The sequence below is a fragment of the Loa loa genome, assembly GCF_000183805.2.
Source record: "Loa loa unplaced genomic scaffold supercont3.39, whole genome shotgun sequence".
In the NCBI taxonomy this organism is placed as follows: domain Eukaryota; kingdom Metazoa; phylum Nematoda; class Chromadorea; order Rhabditida; family Onchocercidae; genus Loa; species Loa loa.
The window spans coordinates 135,362-157,761 of record NW_018108219.1 but is presented as its reverse complement, the minus strand read 5'-3'; the positions used below and the strand labels follow the sequence as shown (position 1 = coordinate 157,761).

Here is a 22,400-nt window from a genome sequence, read left to right as displayed (position 1 = left end):
AAAACGTGAAGCGACATAATATTTCAAATATACTATCAAGACTTTGTTATCTGCTGATCGAATGAAGATCGGAAATTAAAAAAAATTTCATTTTTCAAGGTAAACTTGTTAGCCATTATATATGCAATCAATCAAAGTAACAATATTAACCTAACAATTAAATTCTCATCAGTTTAATTCATTTTCAAAAAATCGATATAGCGATTATTACATATTTCATGAGCTGAGAAATCAAGCAACAGAATCTTTGGGTACTCCTAATACTAGTTATATTTCATAATTACTAGCAAACAAGAAATTAAAAAAGAAAAAAAAACTCTGAGAAAGGTAAAAAAGAATGTTTATAATTTTTTAAAATTTAAATTTATGAGAAACCTACTTGTGGATTGATTACAAGCGTTGGTGTTTGCAATTTCACGACACCATTATCACCTGTTACATCCATTTCTAAGTTATAGATATTTTCGGCACGACGTAACATTGCATTTGCATTATACTTATAACCTTGCTAAAATATATTCGTTTTTTTAAAAAAAAATTAAAAAATTTATATGTTACTTGCAACTAATTGTGTTCACTTGGTTATTTACAAACTAATTTTAAGTTATACGTGTAAACCGATCTTACGCTACACGTGTAAACAAACCTTACGTCATAGTATAAACCAATCTTACGTCATACGTGTAAATCAATCGTATCATCATACGCATATTTTGAAATTTAAAACATAAATATGCATTAAAATTACATTGTCAATACTGAAACTGATTTTCCCTTCGTTATCCACCACTTTTCCTAATTTAGTCAAATAACCTATATCAGTATTTTGTAATGATAAGGTTTCGTGTCCTTTAATCACATACTGATTGTTGATATTACTTTCTGCATCACAGTTCCAAAAAGTATGACCTTTTTGACAATCGAACATAACCTGAAATATATAACGAATGAATATTTCGATAAGACATATTATGCTGATAAGAGATATATTCTTAATAACTGTATACCGGTGATAAAGTTCAGTAGTATGTGCATAAAAACTTTGCTCATAATGTCACTTATTTTCATTTATGTTAATTTTAATTTGTTTGTTGAAATCGAATTATCAATATTAGCCAAAACGCTTCATAAATTTTCAATCATGCTAATTTTAATTCATTTATTGGAATTACCAAGTTGGGCAAAAACATTTCGTAAATTTTTAATTACTCTATTTTTAATTCATTTACTAAAATCGAATTACTAATGTTGAACAAAAACACCTCATAAATGTCCCACTCATATACTATCATAAATAACAAAAATTATTATCATGATTTTAAAATTTTTTACCTTGCCATATTGAATCATTTGAAACGTTGATGATGCGCTAATGTCTATTTTAACTTCTCTATCACGATAAATCGTTACTATATCCATGTTCATCTCTTTTTCATTAAATCTTAAATGTTTCTTCAATATCCTTTCTCCATGGTTATGATTATATTCTATCGTATCCTTCAATACTATTTCATTTCCCTAAAAATTAACTTATTCAACAAGAATTTATCATGAAAAGAAAAAAAAAGTAATAAAACGAATATTTAATCGAAAAAAAAACTTCAATCATTAATTTGATCATTGATCTTTTTGGTGCTTATATATTTATCAGTAATCTTATCTTTTTTAAACAATATTTTTAACTTTTTTTCGAAATTTTCTCACCTAATTCATTTTGTATACAGTTGGACACTTCTTTTTTTTCTTTTTGTAAATATATTAATATCATTTTACTTTTCACTAACTAACTTTGCCATTTATAAGCATATTACTAAAATAATTATTTAATTGATAATTTTAAAATTTGAAAAATTCACGATAAGATCAGTAGCAATGCTAAATGATCTATCATCATTCTTTATTTCATTCGTTAAATTCAATGTTTTTCCAGCACCAATAAGTTTAAAAATTGTTTTTGCTTTCCGCATTGTAATAGCTTTTTCCACTTCAAATTGTTGTTCGAAGTTTATCCGGCTCTGTAAAAACTTTGATTGAGTATCTGAGAAGATATTTTATCTATGTAAATAATTCAAGAAAGTTAAATAATTAATACGGCCAAGTACCGAATGTATTATGGGAGTAAAAAACGGATCAGGATAATAACTCTCGGAATGGATGTTACGAAAAAAATTTACTGTAACTAATTTAAAAAAAGAAAAAATCAAATAAGTTATATAGCTAAGGATTGGATATATTGTGAGACTATGAAACGGATCAGGAAATGTAATCTAGTTATTACCAATAACTGATTGTCCCCATGTATTATCGTTATCAATCAGGAAAAATTTTTCTAAGCAAGTAATACAGTCAAGTACCATATTAAGTGAGAAAAGAAAAAATGTTAAGAATAACTTGAGGTGTTGCAAATTCGCTGCTATAAATGTAATTTCTGCCAAGATCATGCAATATTTTACGCCAATGACCTTCAATAGCATACCGATTATCATTTACTTCAAATAATCCTTCGATATTTGCCTGAAAAGTAAAACTGGATATATTGAAGAGAAAATTATCACCCTAACAATACGAAATAGTTTCCGGAAACCGGAAAATTCATTTATCATAAACAACAATATATATCAATATAATAAAACACAAAAATCAAATTAACCAATCTAGTACAAGAATCAAGTTGACCAATTAAGCATTATATGACCTTGTGCTTGAGCAATTAAGGACGACGTTATATAATGTTATGAAAAGTTACCTTACACTTATGAATTTTTAAATTTACAATATTTGAATTTCAATTTACCAAATTTATCAATTTTATAACCTGATCTGTTCTATAAAGAAAGCCTGTTTTTGCTTTAATTGATCGTCGTTCCAGAGGTTTATCAGTATCCAAATGACCATCAATTTCAAAAAAGTCCCAACGAAAAGGAGTTGCAGTGAGTACTGTTGAAATTGTTCGAATACGATCTTTATCCAAATTACTGAAATGATATGAAATGAAAGTTTCATAATCTTTCTCTATAGATCTTCAAAATGTCCCAATTTGTCACTTTCACTTTTTGGCCATAAAATGAACTTAAATAAAAATGCAATATTTTTAACTAAGTAATGATACAAATAGGATATTTAAAAGTTTTTAAGGACTGGAAAATATAACATTAGCTATTGCATTTAGCATGAAATAAGTAAGATCAATTAAAAATTAACCATTTAAAAATTGTTTTATCATATTGATGATCAAATTGCATGTTAAGATTAAGATTATCATCTGATTGTACTTTTACCATATAAGATGAACCATATGTATGCTTTGATTGATTGTACTCAATCGCTACCTTACGTGGTCTCTAAAAATAAACCTGGATAATTTATCATCACAATTTGATATACAGTTAATTTATTGCATCAAATTTTTATCTAATATATAATAACTTCTTTATGTTAAGAAGTTTTTGCCATTTTGACCCAATTAACCTTTAAATAATTTGAAAAGATAAATCTATCGTGTTATCTTTTTCATTTATTTGAAACATTCTGATAGAAAAGATCTGTTTTATTGATTATTGTTCTTTAATCATTATCATATCATGATAAAATATCTCTTGATTGTTTCTCATATCATGTCATGATAAAATATCTCTTGATTGTTTCTCATATCATGTCATGATAAAATATCTCTTGGTTGTTTCTCATAGGAATTTTTTTTCTTTTTTAATAATTCTCATTATTCAATTAGCCATTAGCAAAATGAGATAATTAAGTATACATTTTGATAAATCCAATTGAATTCTCCTCGATATTGCTGATTAGGAAGGTTGAATTTTTTTCGGCACTACAATATTACCTGTACCAAAATGATGTCCATCTTTGCGTATGGTAGCTAACGCTGTCATGCTATCTGTTGATGGTTGAAATTCAGCTGTCTGGAAAAGAAATCATTTTAAAAATTGTTTGCTTCAAATTCCATTGTTTTAAATAAATTAATTAATTAAATTATTCCCTCCTTTCCCCTTTTTTTTTGCTCCAACACTTACCACATGATAATTGATTCTTGGTTCAAATTTCTCAGATTGAATATTAAAATTAAGTCGTTGTTGATCACCAAAATGACCATCAAGATTAGCCATTAATTCATATATCAATTGGCTGCCTTGTTTTGCTTGCCATTCAATACTATAAAATGAAATTCCAAATGCAATATGGTAAAATGTTTGGTAACAAAGCATTTTGTAAAAAATTACTTATCAAAAAAAAAGACATTACAAATAAGCAGCACAATAATAATAATATCTGTCTTACTTGTAATTATCATACTGATATTTGATATGCTTTTTGATAGTTAATGGTTCATTTATGCCAGCAATATTAACTGTCGATTCAATGGTATACTCGTTTACCTGTATTAATACAATCATTTTACCGTTTCTATTTTAATTTTTGATCAGGAATTTTGTAACTAACTAGCAGATATTAATTGATTTGAAAAATTTAAATCAAGAACTTACTACGAGTGACTGATACGATCACTGATGATTAGTAATTTTATTTAATGAATTTATAATCATTATCATTTCGCAAATTTTATAGCTTACTTGAGGACGAAATACAACATTTGACATTGCATCTATCCTGCCATTTGGATCCCATTGTAAGTGTGTTCCCATTTTATACTGACCAATGGTCACTTCATCAATTTGCTTATTCAGTGCTATTTCACGACCAGGAAAACGTAGTAGAATATTTCCTTTGAAGTTCCATTTTGGATCCACCTAAAAAGATGAGATAGATGCTTCCTGCTATCATAACTTTATCAAGTGATAATGTCGCCAAAAAAAAGAAAAAAAAGAAAAACCTTCACAACATATTCTGCTGAAGCATGAATATTTTGTTTTCCTGGTATTTCACTATCAATTTTCAACATAAATTGTAGTGGAAAACGATTTTGATAGATAATATTTGTTTTGCTATCAATACCCAATTGATCACATTTTACCTAAAATTTTTTTTTTTGTTCATGCAAATTTTTATTATCATAAATTTCTAACTCATACATTTTACAAGGTAAATATGATAATCATTCAATTCATCCATTTTAAAGTAAATAAAATGAAATAATTACCTTTCCAATAGCTGTATAAATATTATTAGGTCCACGTGTTACATCTAAATTTACCATTAATTTTCTTCCAAAATATGTTGCTTCTAGCAAATTTTCCATGCTATTTCCGGTACGATCAGAAAGTATTTGAAAATCAAACTTATCAAAAGCTGTACTACTAGCATGAACAGCATGTTTGAAATGATGATTAGTCCCACTTTTCTGAAAAAAATCTTTTTTAACAAAAGTTAAAAAATTTACATAAATTGGGAAAAAAAAATTTTTGTTAAAGTATGACAATGACATGGAGGAATTTTGAAAAGAAAGAAATCCCTTTTAATTTTCTTTTTTTTTTAGAAAAATAATCTTTTCATGTACAGAAGTAATTCCAACAAAAAACAAGGGAAAAAAATTTTATACTTACTTGAAATGCTTGTTCAAGTCCAATTTCAAGTGTACGCTTCGGATAATTATCAATCTGATATTCACCGATTATTGTACCTTTGAAATCAATTATTCCTTGATGAATAATTGATGTATCTAATTTGCCGCTAAAATCAGGTCCAGAATATTCCAGTTTACCTTCATATTTCGGTGCTTCTGGATTTACCAAAGCTAAAAGATGGGTTATTAGATATTGTTTCTCTTCAAATTAATCTTGCTCTGTAGGATTAGAATGACCATATATGACTGGACATTAAGTGGACATTATCTTCACAGCGATATCTCATATGATGGAACTAATGTTAAGAAATTTCATGTAAATCAGAATAATTATTGTACTGTGTAATAAGAGATAACTAAAAAAAGAAATCATGTACTAATTGTCAATAATTTTTAATTGGTATGATTTAGCTTAAATTTTTTTTCTTCAATTTCTTCAGCTTAAATTTGTACAAAAATTAAGAATAAAATTTTCAAGATTCCTTCTCTCCTCTTTAAAATCTCACGTACGTAAATGCAATTTACGTAAGACATTCATATGTACTAAAATAATAAAAAATTCTGAAAGCACAGTACTTCAGATAGCCTTACTTTTAAATATAATTGGTTTGCTGAAGACTTTATACAAATGAAAATCAAACATTGCATAAGGTTTTGCAATGCTATACTGTAATTCTGTTCCAATTTCTGCTACAGTCATACTTTCAACAACACTTCTTGCATCTAACATATACAAATTTCGCTCTCCTATTTTAGTTGCCTGAAAAGAAAACTGTTTCTAATTAAAGTTCTATTCAAATGTATAATTGATCAATAAAAAATATATAATAGATTAATAATATATAGTTGATTAATATAATTAATATATTAACAAATATATAATCGATCAATAATCAAGTACATAATTGATCAATAATCAAGTATATAATTGATTAATATTTTACTCAAGTGCATAACAGATTAACAATTCCATTATTACATTAAATGTACCATTAATAGTTCATTAAAAAAAGATATGTATATATGAAATAAAATAAACAAAGAAAATTATTGTCACCTTTAGTATGCCATCAAGAATGTAAACTTTGTCATCTACAGTAAGTTTAAGACTGGTTGCATAATCTTGCAATTGTTCCATTTGTCGTAAATTACCATCTAGTATAATCGTTTTGAATGGAGTAGTAATACCAAATTTAAGTTTTTTCGTGGAATTGAAATTTCAAGATCAGCTTCAATTTTTCGATTTATTTCCGATCCTGGTGTGTCCATACGTATTAATAGTTTTTGCTCGCCTCTCTAAAACTACTAATCTATAATTATAATTAATCTATAATTAGCTAATCTATAATTAGCTAATCTATAATTAGCTTAATTACTACATGATTAATACAAAAAAAAGGAAGGAATCATGTTATAACTGGTAGACATTGCTATTCTGGAATTCCGGTTTTGTACCGAAATCCGAATTAATGAATCCGACAGGATGATTGGTGTTCATTTCATTGTTCAAAATGATGAAACTTACATCATTGGTTCTTTCTAAAAGAAATTGATAGTTGTTCAACTGACGATCAACTTTTTCCACTTTAATACTTCCTTCTATTATTGGAAAATTAGAACGGAACTGAAAAAATTTACAAATTTAAATTGCAGAAATGTAGGAAAAATTCTTATTCAAATTATAAATTGGATCAGTAAAAGAAATTACATCGACACACGCTTGAATTCCAAGAATTTTTGCCAGATTATCACCAGAACAATAGTGTTTTTCAACCATTTTATGTGTATTTCGTGTAATAGTGAATGGTTGGTGATGATTACTTTCAATCTTTATGATATCATGACTGAAAAAAAAATCGTATTCGTTGTCACTTACTTAATTTTTATTCTATATTAGAATATTTTACGACAATTAACAAGTGACCTTCTCAAAAGTTCATAAATCATAAGTCATACTAGAATGAGATTATCATCTCTTCCCAAAAAAGTTCATAAATCATAGATCATACAAGGAAAGAATGTGCTTATTATTTGCAATGATCACAATAATGCTGGATAAATCGTGGTAATTTTTCAAAAATCACAATCAATCATAACATTGATCAAAAAAAAGAATCAATTATAACATTGATCAATATGAGATATTTACCGTATTTTCGTAATCAAAAGATTCTTGTTCGGAACATCAATCTTCAATGATAATTTTCTTCTCTCACTCAATTCCATACTGTGTACAATACTTGTTGCAGAATGCAAACTTAACTTTACCATAGCACCAGATGTTACATGACCCGCACGTAAAAGTACTGCACCTCCTCTTGCAATTGATATTGATGGACGTAAATCAAGCTAAAAATGCAAATATGATCGGAACGAAAATAAAAAAAGAACAAAACAATCGTGATGGCAAAATAGCTTTTAATTAAAATAATAAAATTTAGCTAAATTAAAAAATTTTTTAATTTAACACTCATTATAACGGTATCACTTACATAACCGTTCGCGCCAACTTTTCGCTGCAACAAATCCGCAAGATTTAGTCTTAATTTACCGTCTATTTTGGCGGCAACTGATACATTCAGCAGGAATTGAAGTGGTAATCCGGAAAGTGTCGGGAATGTTTGTGACAATTCAAACGGAAGGATATAACGTGAAAGCTGCAAATAATCATGCATGAAATGCATGTTAAGAAATTCGTTTAATAATTTCGAATGTCCGAAATAAATTAACAATTTATGCAACAGAAATTAAACCAAGCAAGAATTAACTTAAAATTAAAATTAATGGAAAATAACATGGATTAGAAGAAATGACCAATACGGTCATTCAACTGAAAAAATAAAGTTCATCCTCATCATCGATATCAACATGTGAAACTTAGATTAGTTAGTAGTGCTGTGAGTTGTAAAAACTACAGCCAATCATACAGTAATCTTTCTACAGCCTGTCTCACAGTAAAGCTTTTTTACAGCCTGCGCCACAGTAATCTTACAAACTTTTCTACGGCCTATCTTACAGCAACCTGGAAACCCTTTTGCTCGCCTTACAGTAACCCTGAAAAGCACTTTACAACCCGTCCTATAGTAGCCTTGGAAACCCTTTTACAGCTTGTCCTACAGTAATCTTAACATTTCTACGGCCTGTCTCACAGTAACCTTGTATAAGCTAGTTTTGCCTTATGTCACTGATATTTAAATCATTCGCTGATCTGATTTTCTGACCCAGCCCATTCCTTGTTGAAAATTAGTTAATCTAAAATTAAACAAAGTAACTTTCACCTTTCTTGTCTTCTCTTGCATCAATTTTGCCAACACTTTATCAATTTCAATACTTTCCTTCACTTCCTCAAGAAATTGATGCTGATCCCTTTGAAAACCATAATAATGTAAATCATCACCAAACATCTGAAGATACGAGAGAATAAAACTACTTACCTGCTTCTCTCAAACAATAATAGCTTACGATAAAATACAGTATCCTCCGTGGAATTACGGTAATCATCATCAATAAATTACCCTGACATAAAATGTCACTCTTATTGGATGTTCACCATTTTTCCTTATATACCGTTCCTTCAAATGATTCAGTTTGGGATATCGTGATTGAAATCTTTTTTCTCGAAAGATATGTCCATTAGGATTACTAATATAACCATCAGGACCAAATAATTCCTCCTCCGCTTCCTCCAGACCTTCAGCTCGTGCACCAACTTCCAAAATATTGATACTGTAAAAAAAAAGTCTGTTAACATTAAAGCTTATGATAAATTGAAAAATATAAAGTTTTTAAATATTTGATATAGAAATTATTAAAAAAAAACAAAGATAACAAGGTCAGACTACTAAAAAAAAAAGGTCCAATACGATAGCAATATTTGATTTTACTGAATTTATGATTAAACATTAAAGCATAATTATATCATACCTTTGTCTTGTTAAAATATATATCTAGTCTAAATTTTTATCATTTTTTTCCATTAAATATGCATGAAATTTTCTTGATGACCGATTAAATAAATGGTCAAATGGTCATTTCATTTTTCCTTAGATGAAATCATCATCCATCAATTAATTTTTAATACAGTAATTTTGGCTGTTTTATTTCTACTTTTTAGCATGAGCAAAACTGCAAAATTTTAAAGTTCCATAACCTTTTCCCAAAAAGATGAGCAGTAAAATTAAATGCTACTTGACGTGGTATGTATCCATTTGGTACAAATAAGACGGAACTATCCATATGGCCACCATAATTATTCTAAAATGATTATTATGATCGAAATTGATAGAGCTGAATTAAATTAGTTAATCAGTATTGTTTTAATAGTATCATTTGAAAAGATATTGCCATTTTCTACCTATCAATTGTTATTCAAGCGACACCATATCCATTGTGACGATTTGTATGATAATTAATAACAAATTAAATAATGAATTAAAATTTGTATCATAATAATCATCCTTTTATGCGTAGAACAAATTTTTGATTCTTAACTAAAATTTAATTCCACTAACAATTCAATTAGCAAATGCTATTGTGTGATAAATTGTATTTTAAGAAAATTTTGGTATTTTAGTAAATTTCTAATTATTCTTACTAGCAAATCTTTTTTTAGTAATATCTGTGAACTTATTTTTGACAAAATTAAGAAATAATTCGAACAAGCAAGAAATTGTCCATTTCAAAACTTTATAAAAAGAAAATCAAAGCAATGTTTGAATAAAAATTATTACTTCTCTATCAAAATATCCTAATTCATAGTAGCGTGAAAAACGATTTGAATCTAAATTATAACGTTGTGGAAAATGAAATCTTTTGAGGATATGTTGCAAATTACGAATTCCTGGATTTGTTGATCGTTGTTTAGAATTCATATATGACCAAACATACGATCCAACTGTAAGATAAATTGCATAAATTTTGATCAATTATTAATTTATAATTACTTTTTCCCATTAATGTGATACATTAAAATCAATGTTATTGTAATAAACTATTTGCCAAATTCAATATATGTATTACAAATGATATACAGGATATCGTCCTTATTTTAAATATATACAGGTATAATTAATTAATTAATTAGCATAAACTGTTATTATCTCGATGAGGTACTATAATATTGTCAGCTACATGCAGGTAGCATATAAATGTCATACAGGATATCGTGTGCATTTAAAAATATATGCGATTTAATTAATTAAAATAAGTGATTAATCATGTTTCATCTTGATAATATACCACACATATACCACACAGATAATATATGTTTAATTATGAAATGGAAATTATTTATTAAACAATTCATAAGTTTATCAAACCTTGATTAATTGTTTCATTGTGTAATTGTTCCACAATAATTTCCAATATTTCATCATTTGCGCATTCCATCAATTGTCGAAATGATATTATTCGTACTTCTGGATTTTCCTGGAAATAATCAAATATTTGTTTGTTATAAAATTCATTAATTACTTATCATATATTTAAAAAAAAAGATATAGCTTATAAGGATGAAATGACGGTAAAAGAATAGAAATAGGAAATAGCAAAAATGCTTACTATTTTATTAGTTAATGAAAATTTTATTTTAAAGATGATAATTTTTAACCTGAAACCAGAAACATTGATAGTGTTTTTTTTCTTTGCAACCTTTTATCTAAGATACAAATTGAAATTCAATAATTTAATTAATGAATGAATTAAATAGAATACAGTTATTCATAAAAAGTGAAAAAGTGATAAAATGTAATAATCAATAAATGAATTAAATAGTGTACAATTTGTTTGTTCAAAGAATATTTAAATTTTCATTCCTGTCGAAATCCTGCTACTTTATAATAATTTAATTAATGATATATTAAAAAAAAAAAAAGTTCAAATAATTTCAATGGAACCTTTTGATCACGGAATAATTCAATAATTTTGCTATTTCGTTGATCACTACAAGGTTTCCGACGTAAAGCATCAATTGCAGCAATTTTTACATCAATTGAAATTCGATCATTTGCAATGCAAGCTAATATAGCTGATAAAGAATGCTCTTCATAACCAATATTTCCAATTGATTTCAATATTATCACCGTTTTCTGGAAATTAATTGTATTTTTTTTTTTATGAAAAATAAATGTAATTTTATCATTGATATTGATAAAATTATTTGTAATATTTCTCACTTTAATTTCTTCAAATTCTTCTCCAATATAACAATTAGGAGGTAATTTAGATGAAATACTATGTATGATACGTTGTATTGTTGTTTCCATACCACAATTTGGATGAGCAATACAATATGATTGTACCAAAGATGAAACAGCCAATAAACCTATGTAAAAAGATTCAAATATTTTTATCAAAATTTAATTCTAATCATTGCTATCATACTTTTCAATTATTTTATTTTAACCTTAAAATTAATTTCGTTTTTGAATTTAAATTTAAATTACAATTTTGAAATTCTTAAATATACCATTTGATAATGATATCAGTAAATTTTACCATAAAATGGAACTTTATCAATAAATGCTGCAACAGAATCCATAGTGCTTTTTTTTGGATTTGATAATAATGCTAATGAAGAATAAACTGATTCAGAAGCCGTTCCTGAATTGATCAAATTGCTAAGTTGTAGGAGACATGGATGTGAAGCACAAGCTGGTAAAGCATCAATAAAAGCATCACATTGTAAATTAGCAATTGATGATAATTCCATCGTTGATAATCCTCGAAGATGATATATCAAATCAGCAAAATGAGATGCTGCCTAACAAAATAAATCATTCATTTCTTTAAAGTATGAAATAAAAAAAAAAAAGAAATACTAAAATGATGTTACGGATATATATATATATGTACATATGGCAAAGGTAGAAGAATTTTTTTCCGGATAGCATATACACTTACATCCGGACCAACATGATCATCCGATTGACATAATTCATCGATGATTTTTTTAGCAAATTGAGGTGAAGTTTCTTTTGCATTAAAATTATCATCAGTGTGATCAAAAATGATTGATAAGCGTTTTTTAAATATTTCTTGCGGTGCTGCATTTGCAATTCCAACAGCTCGTAATGTTTGCTCAACATGTAATGTTCCAAGATTACCTTCACCATATGGTAAGGTAACACGATAATCTTCATTACAACTTACCTATAAATTTTGAATAATTAATATTTTACATTGAAATGATTATTATTAATACTGCGTGGATCAAAGTTTTAGCTAATCAGTTTTATCAATTGTATGGTTATATTTATCACGCTGCATTGTAAGCGTGACTTTAATGGTCATCAAATATAGATCATTGAAGTTATTATTTAAATTAAATTAGATTGATAAGCTTTAAAAAAAGAAACTATCAGTAATACATACCAATTAATCTATATCAAGTTATCATTTTTTTATCAATTGATATTTATCTGACAAAAAAAAACCTAGTGAAAGAAATATTAAACTATAAAACTTTACAACTACTATTAGTTCCTTGTTTACTACAATAATGTAACTCACCTGTTGAAGGTTACCTTGAGCAATTTGACGTTCACATGTTTGTTTTGTTTCCATTATTGGTATTGCTTGTATTTTCTAAAGTTATACGTTTTTGCTACGGTTGCTTAACTAAATGATTTTCGGAATGATCCATATCCGGAATATTATGATCATGAATCTAACCGATTCCAGTCTATATGGAACAGCTCAAACTTTAATCATACAGTGAATTATTTTGACATATCAGTTAAACATCTTATTCCGTCTATCAGTCACGTTCTCATGCGGTTGCTCAACTAAATGATTTTCGGAATGATCCATATCCGGAATATTATGATCATGAAACTAACCGATTCCAGTCTATATGGAATAGCTCGAACACCAACAATATCATGCTCACGATAGCATGCATTTAACTGTTTTGTTGTCTTCAAGTTCAACATTTCATTCGTTTTTTGTTTCTCAATAGTCACCGGACAATCACCGGATATATCAGTTTCTCTTATCCCTTCTAATTAAATCAGTACTAATTAGTATAAAGAATTTTTATTTACATGAAATGGTTTGGCCTATTCATGGATTGAAAGCTTACTTAAATGCTAATATCACTATGCCAGGCCTTTTTCAAGTCATACTTCCGTACAGCACTATGTGACAATTTCTTATAGCCTTTTCTCTGAGTTTTAGGAAAAATTTTCAAAAAAAACTAAAAGAAAACATTGAAAATATTCTTTTTTAACGGTTTAAAAAAAAAAACTAAAAAGTAATAGTAAAATTTGAAATTTCCGATAATAATAAAAGTAGTGAAATGGAAAATAAAAAGAACTGAAAATAGAATTTAAAAAGAAAAATAAACTTAAAAAGAAACGAAAACTTAAAACTGACCATGTTTAGTTTGAAAAGCAGATAGAATAGCACGTTTGATATTAAGAGCCCAGATTGGATCAGTATCATCTGGACAAATTGCTTTCACTTCTCCATCATCAAATGCAAAACGAAGTGATGACCTTTCAAGTATATAACTCCAATCACTTCCTACATCCATTCCTCTTAGTGATGTTCGTGTCAACTAAATCATGTTCATTTTTAGAATGAGAATAATTATCTTTCTTTCATTTTTTAATTTTCATATTTTAATGGATAGAAATTAGCATCGATCAAGTGTGGAAATTCTACAACAATTATGCTTTTTGCTTTTGTAATTACGATTTATTTTTGAATGCAAAACAATTTTATCAAGTGGTAACGATAAATTCACGTGACACAACTGTATATGATAAATTCACGTGACACAACTGTATATGATAAATTCACGTGACACAACCATATATGATAAATTCACGTGATACGATTAGATACGGCAAATTTACATGATAGATTAGATACATAAATCCACATGACACAACCAGATACGATAAATTCACATGACATATTAGACATTTATGCGATGCGATTAGATACGGTAAATTTATGGTAGATTAAATACGATAAATTCACATGATATAACCAGATGTGATACGATTGATTCACGTGATACGATGTGATAAATTCAATTACATCACATATGATGTCCGTGATTTTAGTCTTAAGAACTTGGCTATATGTGACGAAATTGAATTTATCGTTATTCATAAATTTATCCATACATAAATTTATCATATCATGTGATATAATTATTTTAATGCTAAAGTGACTATTACTCTTACGGTTAGGATGATAAATATTATATGAAAGAAGAAGGTATGATGTGATAATCAATGACGAAAGTATATATTGGATTCCTGTAAGATTAAGTCTCGATGAGACACACAAACTTTTCATACCTAAACACTCCCAAATCATTTTTTTTTAATTTCCAATTAACTTCATTAATTAGGATGACAAATGTCGTCCTTTTTTTCATTAATTTCTCTTCATATTCATTAATTTAATCAAATTCATTAATTTTCCTTCAAACTCACTAATTAGTCAAGTTCATTAGTTTAGTCCCTAATTAATCTCATTAATTACAAATTAAAAATAAATTAATTAAGAATGTTTAAGCACAAAAAAAGTTTAGCATTGTTTAACTTTGGATTTAATTAAAATTGACAAGCATATTAGAAATTAAATAATATATTATAAATCAAGAATTACTTTGAGTGAAAATTCGCACGATGAATGAACTGATATATGCACTTGAGCATTTTGTATCACATCCGTATCACGTTCTTCACCAATTTTCAGAATTGTTCGAGATGTTACATCAAAAACATAACTACGACCTATATCATATTTCACTTCCGATGATACACCTAAAATTTACTAATTGCTTACAAGAGAGAAGAAGATTATTATATGGTGATAAAGATAATTGAATAAAACAAAAATCTGCTTACTTATAATAATTGCTTGTCATATAAATTCATTCATATTTTGAGGACGAATTCACCATATTCTCTATCATATTTTATAAATTTTTTATGCAGAAATTAAATTTTGGAAAAAAAAATTACTTCAACTTTTTTTTAATTGAAACAAAATTTTCACATTAAATTTTCCAACAACTTTTTATGGAATTCAATTATTAAAATTTGGTTGAGTGGAAAAAAATATGTCAAATTATATGCTAAGATAAAGTAAGGTTAACGATGATGAATTGTTATCATTCGATCTGTTCATTTCACAGACTGCGAATAATCTAAGCAAAAAGAAAAACGGCTAGCAATGTTTATCCTGTCAACTGGATTCATTTTGCAACATTACCGGATGATGTGCTATATTTTAATTACTGAAAAATTACTAATAACTTACTTTACATCTAGCACTGTACAAAATTCAACAACTTAACAATTTTACTCTAATTTACTCTAATACGAATTTACTGAAAGCTACTCTAAATTTAACAAATTTACTTAAGTTAATTTAATTTTTATGCATTTTCATTTAGCATCTTTTATGTATTTCGTAATGTTAGCAGAAAATCAATATTTTTCAAAGAAATTTTTATTTGTAATTATTGAAATTTGTTAAAATTTTTGATTACTTTTTATTACGTACTAATAAATCAGAGGAATCATTCATTTGGAATCATCGTACAAAAAGTTTTGTTTGCACACATTTTCATACTTCGTTTTTTTCTCGACAAATGCAAGTGATCACTTTAAATTTATCTAATTTTTTTTTTTTTTGAACACATTGATGAATAATGTATAACGAAAATATTACTTCCTTATCAGTCATTATCATTCTGATAACAGCCGACTGAAACTAAAAGTCATCAAAATTGCTTAATAAATTATGAACTAAAAATTTTTCATCATTATTAAATTTATTTTACTTTCATTTTTTCTTTTTTTTTGCTTTTTTTCCTCTTTTCCTTTGTCTGAAATTCATTTTCAATTAGTTTTGTTTTCATTTTCATTTTATTGTCCCTTTTTTTTTCTTTCTCATTGCTTAGAATTTCATGCCAAATAAACACTAAAATGGAAATTTATTACTGTAATAGAAATTTATTACTGTAATAAATTTATTTTAGTAGAAAAGAAAAAGAAAAAGAAAAGACTGATAGAGAAAATCTCATCAGTTTCTTTATTTTCAATTGAGAATAAATTTTGCTAAAAGATTTCTCGGGTAGTTTTTTTCTCCCGCCTATAACAGTAATTTTATTTGGTATTTTTAGCTCTATATGAATTACTCAAAACAAGATTAATTATAAATAAAGTAATCAATTATATTTAAACAATTTAGGTAGTACATTATAAATATTTGGAGGAATAAATGCATTATATATCATACCTGTGCATGCTATTGCGCAAGCATCGTTTGCAGCAGCATAATGCTTGTTATCATCATATGCTACTAAAATGATATGATAATTTGATTAGCAATTATTTATTATAAAACACTCATTTATTCAATAATCAGCATGAATGTGTAATAGGAAACTGTTGTCTTACTTTTAATTTTCAATATAAAATTGATTTTTTTTTAATTAGTGAAAAAAATTTTTAAAAAAAAAAGAAACATTCTCTTACAAACTTTAACGGAAGTAATAATTATTGTTACTACATAAGCAATTAAAATTTTAATAATTATAATAATAGTAGCTATTTTCATATAAAAAAAAATTTATGAAGAAAAATTACCTGCCGAAGTGATAATAGCATGAAGAAGAAGCAACCATTCAAGGTGCATCACTATTTGATAACTGTTTGAAAGAAAGCGATGATAAAGAGCAATGATTAAGCTTCATCAACCATATCATTTTGATAATTTTTCAATATCATTCCACTCAATATCAATTAATGAAAAATTCAAATAATCAACTATTGATAGCAATAATATTACATGACATGATTATCAATTCTGTTCGTACACAAAGAATGCTGAATGTAAGATCATACAAATGATCATGTAGAATTATCATAAGGATATCAGAATTATCAAGAATGTTGATAAATGGACATGATCATGTAAATAATCATATAGATGGAAGGAGACAATGCTCAGAAAGACATCCAAAGTTGTCCATTGATGGTGTCAAAAAAAAACAAGAAAAAAAAAGCATGCATATAGGTGCACGCCAATACAATTTACAAATTCTAGCTGACTATCTGAAGGTATGTGAACACGTAACACGTAAAATAGACACGTGTAATTCTTTCTATAACATTAAAATTTCATATCTTACATTTAATACACTTAAAGACAAATATGCTTTATCCATCAAATTCACTTTAATATTCCATTTGTTTGCTTTTTAATACCAAATTGTTTTACTTCTTCATAGTTTTATTTGTTTCGAAATTTTATTTACGTCAAATATACGTGTGTTACACGTACATGCATAAATGTATAAGTTAGGATTTCATTGACAAACGCACATATATACACGTACACTTATGTATATTGATGGTTTAAAATTTTTTTTTTTTTTGATCAGAAATCACTTTGGCTTCCCGATTTGTAGTAAAGAACATAAGGTTCAAAAAATAATAAATTTTTTAACCAAAACTTTAAAAATAAACTTCGGAAACAAAGTTTAAAATAAACTGGGAATGAACTTTAATCAAAGTTTAAACTTCAATCAAAACTTTTAAATTAACTAAATTTAGAGTAGCATTGTAATATGAAAAAGAAGGAACCCTTTAAATGTGAAATTCGATTTAGTTTTCAATTCAATTTCAGTATTTAAGTATTTGAGCCTACATTTCATCTAATTTTAAGATTAATATTATTACTATAAACTTCACGCAACAATTACTTGCTTCTAATCGACTTCTAATTTTATTTTTAATTTTCTATGTTTCCTTAATTTCTGTTTGCAGAATCTAACAACTGCAAGTTAAGCTTATTTAAATGTACGAAAATATTCACATCATAAGATAAGCTAACTACGCTTAACTTATCAGATCAGAAAACTACTCCAGTAAATTTTTAATTCTTGGTTAGAAACAAACTCATCTTCTTCTCTTCAACTTCGTTCGTATAACTTTCCCAGTATATTCGTTTTTCGGATACTGGTGCGGAAAACAAGTTTATTTCATGATCAGAATTCATATTTTAGCGCCAGTTTTTTTTTTAAAGGCGTATATTTAACCCACTTTTTTTTGATGACAATGACCACTTTTATGGTCATTTCCATTACATTAACAAGACATTTAGGAAGTCTTGGAAAATAATGACCGATGATTTATGGTACATTGAGTTATTAATGCAAATGGAATCCTCTATTTTATTAATGTTGCTAAACCGGGATATGGTCCAACATATCTGGAACGCTTATCCGTATGGGCAATTGGTCAATTTTTCCCATACAGTGTTGTGTCTCGCAAAATATTCAGCTATTATATTCATTACGTCGATAACGTATTCTTGACGTGTTCCACGTTTCCAATCTCCGTAAAATCAATAATTCCTCTTTAATGGTGTAGTTGACGTTTAAAAAACGGAAAAACCAAGTAACTCTGAATAGGATTAAAAAAATCTGTCCATTTATTAATTTTTGAAATGAATGTCATTTGACATTGTCTCCTCAAATCGATCTTTTATCTTGCGTCATTCCAAATACTTCTGTATTTCGTGTATTTCCTGTTTAGCTTGCATCTCAAAAACTTCTTCGATAGCTTTTATCAGACAAGATTTCACGAATTTTTGATTTCACTAACAATTTTGATATCTCAAATAATACGACTAATGTTTTTTCTTTTTTTTAGCGATAACGCAAAATTTGATACCAATAAGCTCGAGTTTCATCTTCTCCAGATTCCCTAAGGTTGGTTCAATAAATTAGAAGTGGTCATTTCTAAGTGGTATTTTAATTCTGATAACTTCAAAAACATCATTTCCGAGAACGATGGCGCATTTGAAGCATTATCATTTTATTTTTTCATTACTTTCAATCTAGGTAAATCCGAATTTAATATAATTGTTATCGCATTTTTTGAAAATAAAACAATAAAAGAGTGATTTGAGGGTGATTCTCGCGGCTTGGAGACGCTTCTTTTTCAGGTTTTCGGATTACTGAAATTAATATTATGTCAAAAATAAAATTATTACAATATTATAGGATAGGTGGAGGTAGAGAGGGAGAGAGAGAGCGAATCGATCGGATAGGATGATGAAATACTGTAAGTAAAACTGAAACGAAGAGGAAGATAAAAACTAATAATAAGGGGACGTTATAAAGGGATTTCGATACTTTACAATGTTCCAAACCGAATAAAACTGTTGCTCACAAACAAAGAAGGAAAAAAGCGCAAAAGAAACACAACCCCCACCTATTTTTACCACGCCCTCTCAGATCGTCATTTGGAAACCACTAATGATGATATTTGGGAAAGTGACATTTAGCGTCGGAATTGATTTTTTTCATAACAGTCTTTGTGTGGTATAACGCAATGATGCTTGAAGTAAACCAAACGAAGTTTTGGAAACATTATCGGTGGGGGGTCAAGGGTTAAGGATCACAGGATAGCGGGAAAGGCGGGTGTTTTCCTGATAGAATTTTGTTTGAGTAAGGTAATGAATAGGTTGACATTGTTATACTGTTTCGACTGGTGATACTGTTTCGACGTTGCTATATAAAGTATGTGTGGTTTTTGTTTTTTTCAAATTATTATCAACATTGGGTAAGAAATGATTGTTATAAATATGTTAAATGCTAACGTATTATTCAAAATTTACAGTTGAAATGGGTGTTCCTAAATTTTATCGATGGATTAGTGAGCGTTACCCATGCTTAAGTGAAGTGGTTCAGGATGAACAGGTTAGTTTTCATGTTGTATGTTTTGATTGTTGGATGTTATTAGTTAGACACTTTTCCACTTATTCGCCTTTTTCTTTGCAAATTATCTTGCTTCATACATTTTCATGTAATAATAGGATGTTAACTTCTGGATATTTTCTGGAAACTTGCAGTAAAATTCAGAAACAGTTTTGAGTGTTGATCATCTAAATAGATAAGTCGAAATCATGAGATCTCGATATCCAATTGAATAAATTGAAGTAACACATAAACGATAGTAATCCTCAATAATTAGGTCACTGTTACAAAATGAGAGCAAACGTGTGTGATTTCAGATTCCGGAATTTGATAATTTGTATTTGGATATGAACGGTATAATTCATAGTTGCTCTCATCCGGATGATGAGGATGTTTCGTTTCGAATTTCTGAGGAGGAAATATTCCGTGATATTTTTAATTACATTAATGTAGGTGAAATTATCACGATTCAATTATTTCATTTTGCATACAACAAATGGTATTTTACGACTTTTGCTTATAAATTATTTCAGTTTCTTTTTGGTATAATTAAACCGAGGAAAGTTTTTTTCATGGCTGTTGATGGCGTAGCACCACGTGCTAAGATGAACCAACAAAGAGCGCGACGTTTTATGTTTGTTTCTTATTTCGTATTTTTCAATTTCCGCTGCATTATTCATTAAATTATTTATTGTATTCTTCCACTATTTTACTCCCTTGACGTTATGCATAACCATAATTATTTTTTATATTTATTGTTTGAACAACCGAAATGGTTACTTCAGAACTGGGTTTTTCCAGGACTGTAGGAGTTCATAACATTATTATGATGGAGGAAAGGGTATACAGTTGTTATATAGTAACACTAAAATGAATACATTATTTTTATTTCGTCTTTGAAGGTCTGCGAAAAATGCACAAGAAGCTATGAATAAGGCAAGAAAGAATGGGGTGAAAATTCCGGATGAAAAGCCATTTGATTCGAATTGCATTACCCCAGGTTCGTTCACTGTCTTTGTGATGTTTTTTGGAATAGTTCATGTTTCTGATACTTTTAATGCAGCAACATGCACTGCTTCAGGAAGAACTACTGTGTGCTTTTTTCTTTAAAATAATCCATAATTAAAGATCAGCTTTAATTGGTAACAATGTAGTAGCAAAGAAGCCGTCCTGAAACCCTTTGGTATTCTGAATATAATAAGGGTTAAATGCGTATAAATGCAGAATATAACGAGGATTGACTAAATATTAGTACAGACGTTATTAGAATAACGTTAAAGATTCATATATCATCAACGCTTGTTTGATTGGATTAATTAAGGTACGCATTTTATGGCTCGTCTCCATGAACAGTTGCAGTATTTTGTGCAAATGAAGATTACTACGGATAGTTGTTGGCAAGGATTACGGATATATCTTTCTGGTCACAATGTTAGTCATACTTAATATATACTTTTGTCAGGAAATGTATTCACATAAACTTAGCTTTTTTTTTCCTTTATTACTGGAAAAAGTAAAATATGGGGTGCAAGAATTGTAACGGAAAATATAGAAATGGACACAATTCTAAACTGAACGTTTTGTTCAGAATGAAAAGCAATCGTTTGAAATTCAGATTAATCCAATTTTTATGGTTGACATCCTTCGGATGTTGGTAATTTGTTGTTTTCATTGGATTGGTATATTTCATGTGATCTTTTATCAAGCCTATAGTTTGCAGTGTCCTGGAGAAGGTGAACATAAGATAATGGATTTTATACGTAGTGAAAGAAGTCGTTCTGATTATGACGCTAACACAAGACATTGCCTCTATGGTCTTGATGCAGATTTGGCAAGTTTCCTTCAAGTTTCTAATAGCATATGGGAGAATTGATGAAAATAATTATAATATTTTCAATATATTTAGATAATGCTGGGAATATGTTCACATGAGCCTCATTTTGCTTTACTGCGGGAAGAAGTGAAATTCGGAAGACAAAGGAATCATAATGGGAAACATAAGTCAGTTTTTAGCTTCATGTATTCGTCAGTTTGGAAAATTGTGGTTAGTGTGTGACTGTCAGATAATAAAAATTTTGGTCTGAGAGCAATGAGATTTTTCTGATACTGCCTGTACAAAAATTTCTAGCT

The 22,400-nt window shown here is 28.0% G+C and overlaps 2 protein-coding genes across 2 annotated transcripts; one reads left to right on the top strand and one right to left on the bottom strand.

The window, feature by feature from the left end:
• Positions 1–364: 364 nt before the first annotated feature.
• On the bottom strand, positions 365–14,069 carry LOAG_04890 (hypothetical protein; the record flags this gene model as incomplete). Its single annotated transcript, XM_003140427.1, has 32 exons — positions 365–508; positions 749–931; positions 1,333–1,518; positions 1,857–2,015; positions 2,392–2,514; positions 2,816–2,975; positions 3,202–3,341; positions 3,831–3,917; positions 4,029–4,167; positions 4,294–4,391; positions 4,587–4,763; positions 4,847–4,987; positions 5,114–5,314; positions 5,517–5,707; positions 6,128–6,296; positions 6,725–6,832; positions 7,062–7,160; positions 7,245–7,380; positions 7,686–7,885; positions 8,029–8,193; positions 8,815–8,940; positions 9,052–9,262; positions 9,687–9,790; positions 10,267–10,430; positions 10,855–10,963; positions 11,431–11,622; positions 11,710–11,858; positions 12,032–12,296; positions 12,437–12,685; positions 13,046–13,120; positions 13,375–13,535; positions 13,910–14,069. 32 exons carry the CDS (start codon positions 14,067–14,069, stop codon positions 365–367), a joined length of 4,971 nt encoding a protein of 1,656 aa, XP_003140475.1.
• Positions 14,070–20,183: 6,114 nt separating this feature from the next.
• Positions 20,184–22,326, top strand: LOAG_04889 (single-stranded RNA 5'-3' exonuclease; the record flags this gene model as incomplete). The annotated part of the gene is made up of 7 exons (XM_003140426.2): positions 20,184–20,273; positions 20,588–20,719; positions 20,804–20,904; positions 21,173–21,270; positions 21,592–21,701; positions 21,991–22,101; positions 22,177–22,326. The coding sequence occupies exons 1-7, from the start codon at positions 20,199–20,201 to the stop codon at positions 22,324–22,326; spliced, it is 777 nt and encodes a 258-aa protein (XP_003140474.1). The 5' UTR covers positions 20,184–20,198.
• Positions 22,327–22,400: the final 74 nt, after the last annotated feature.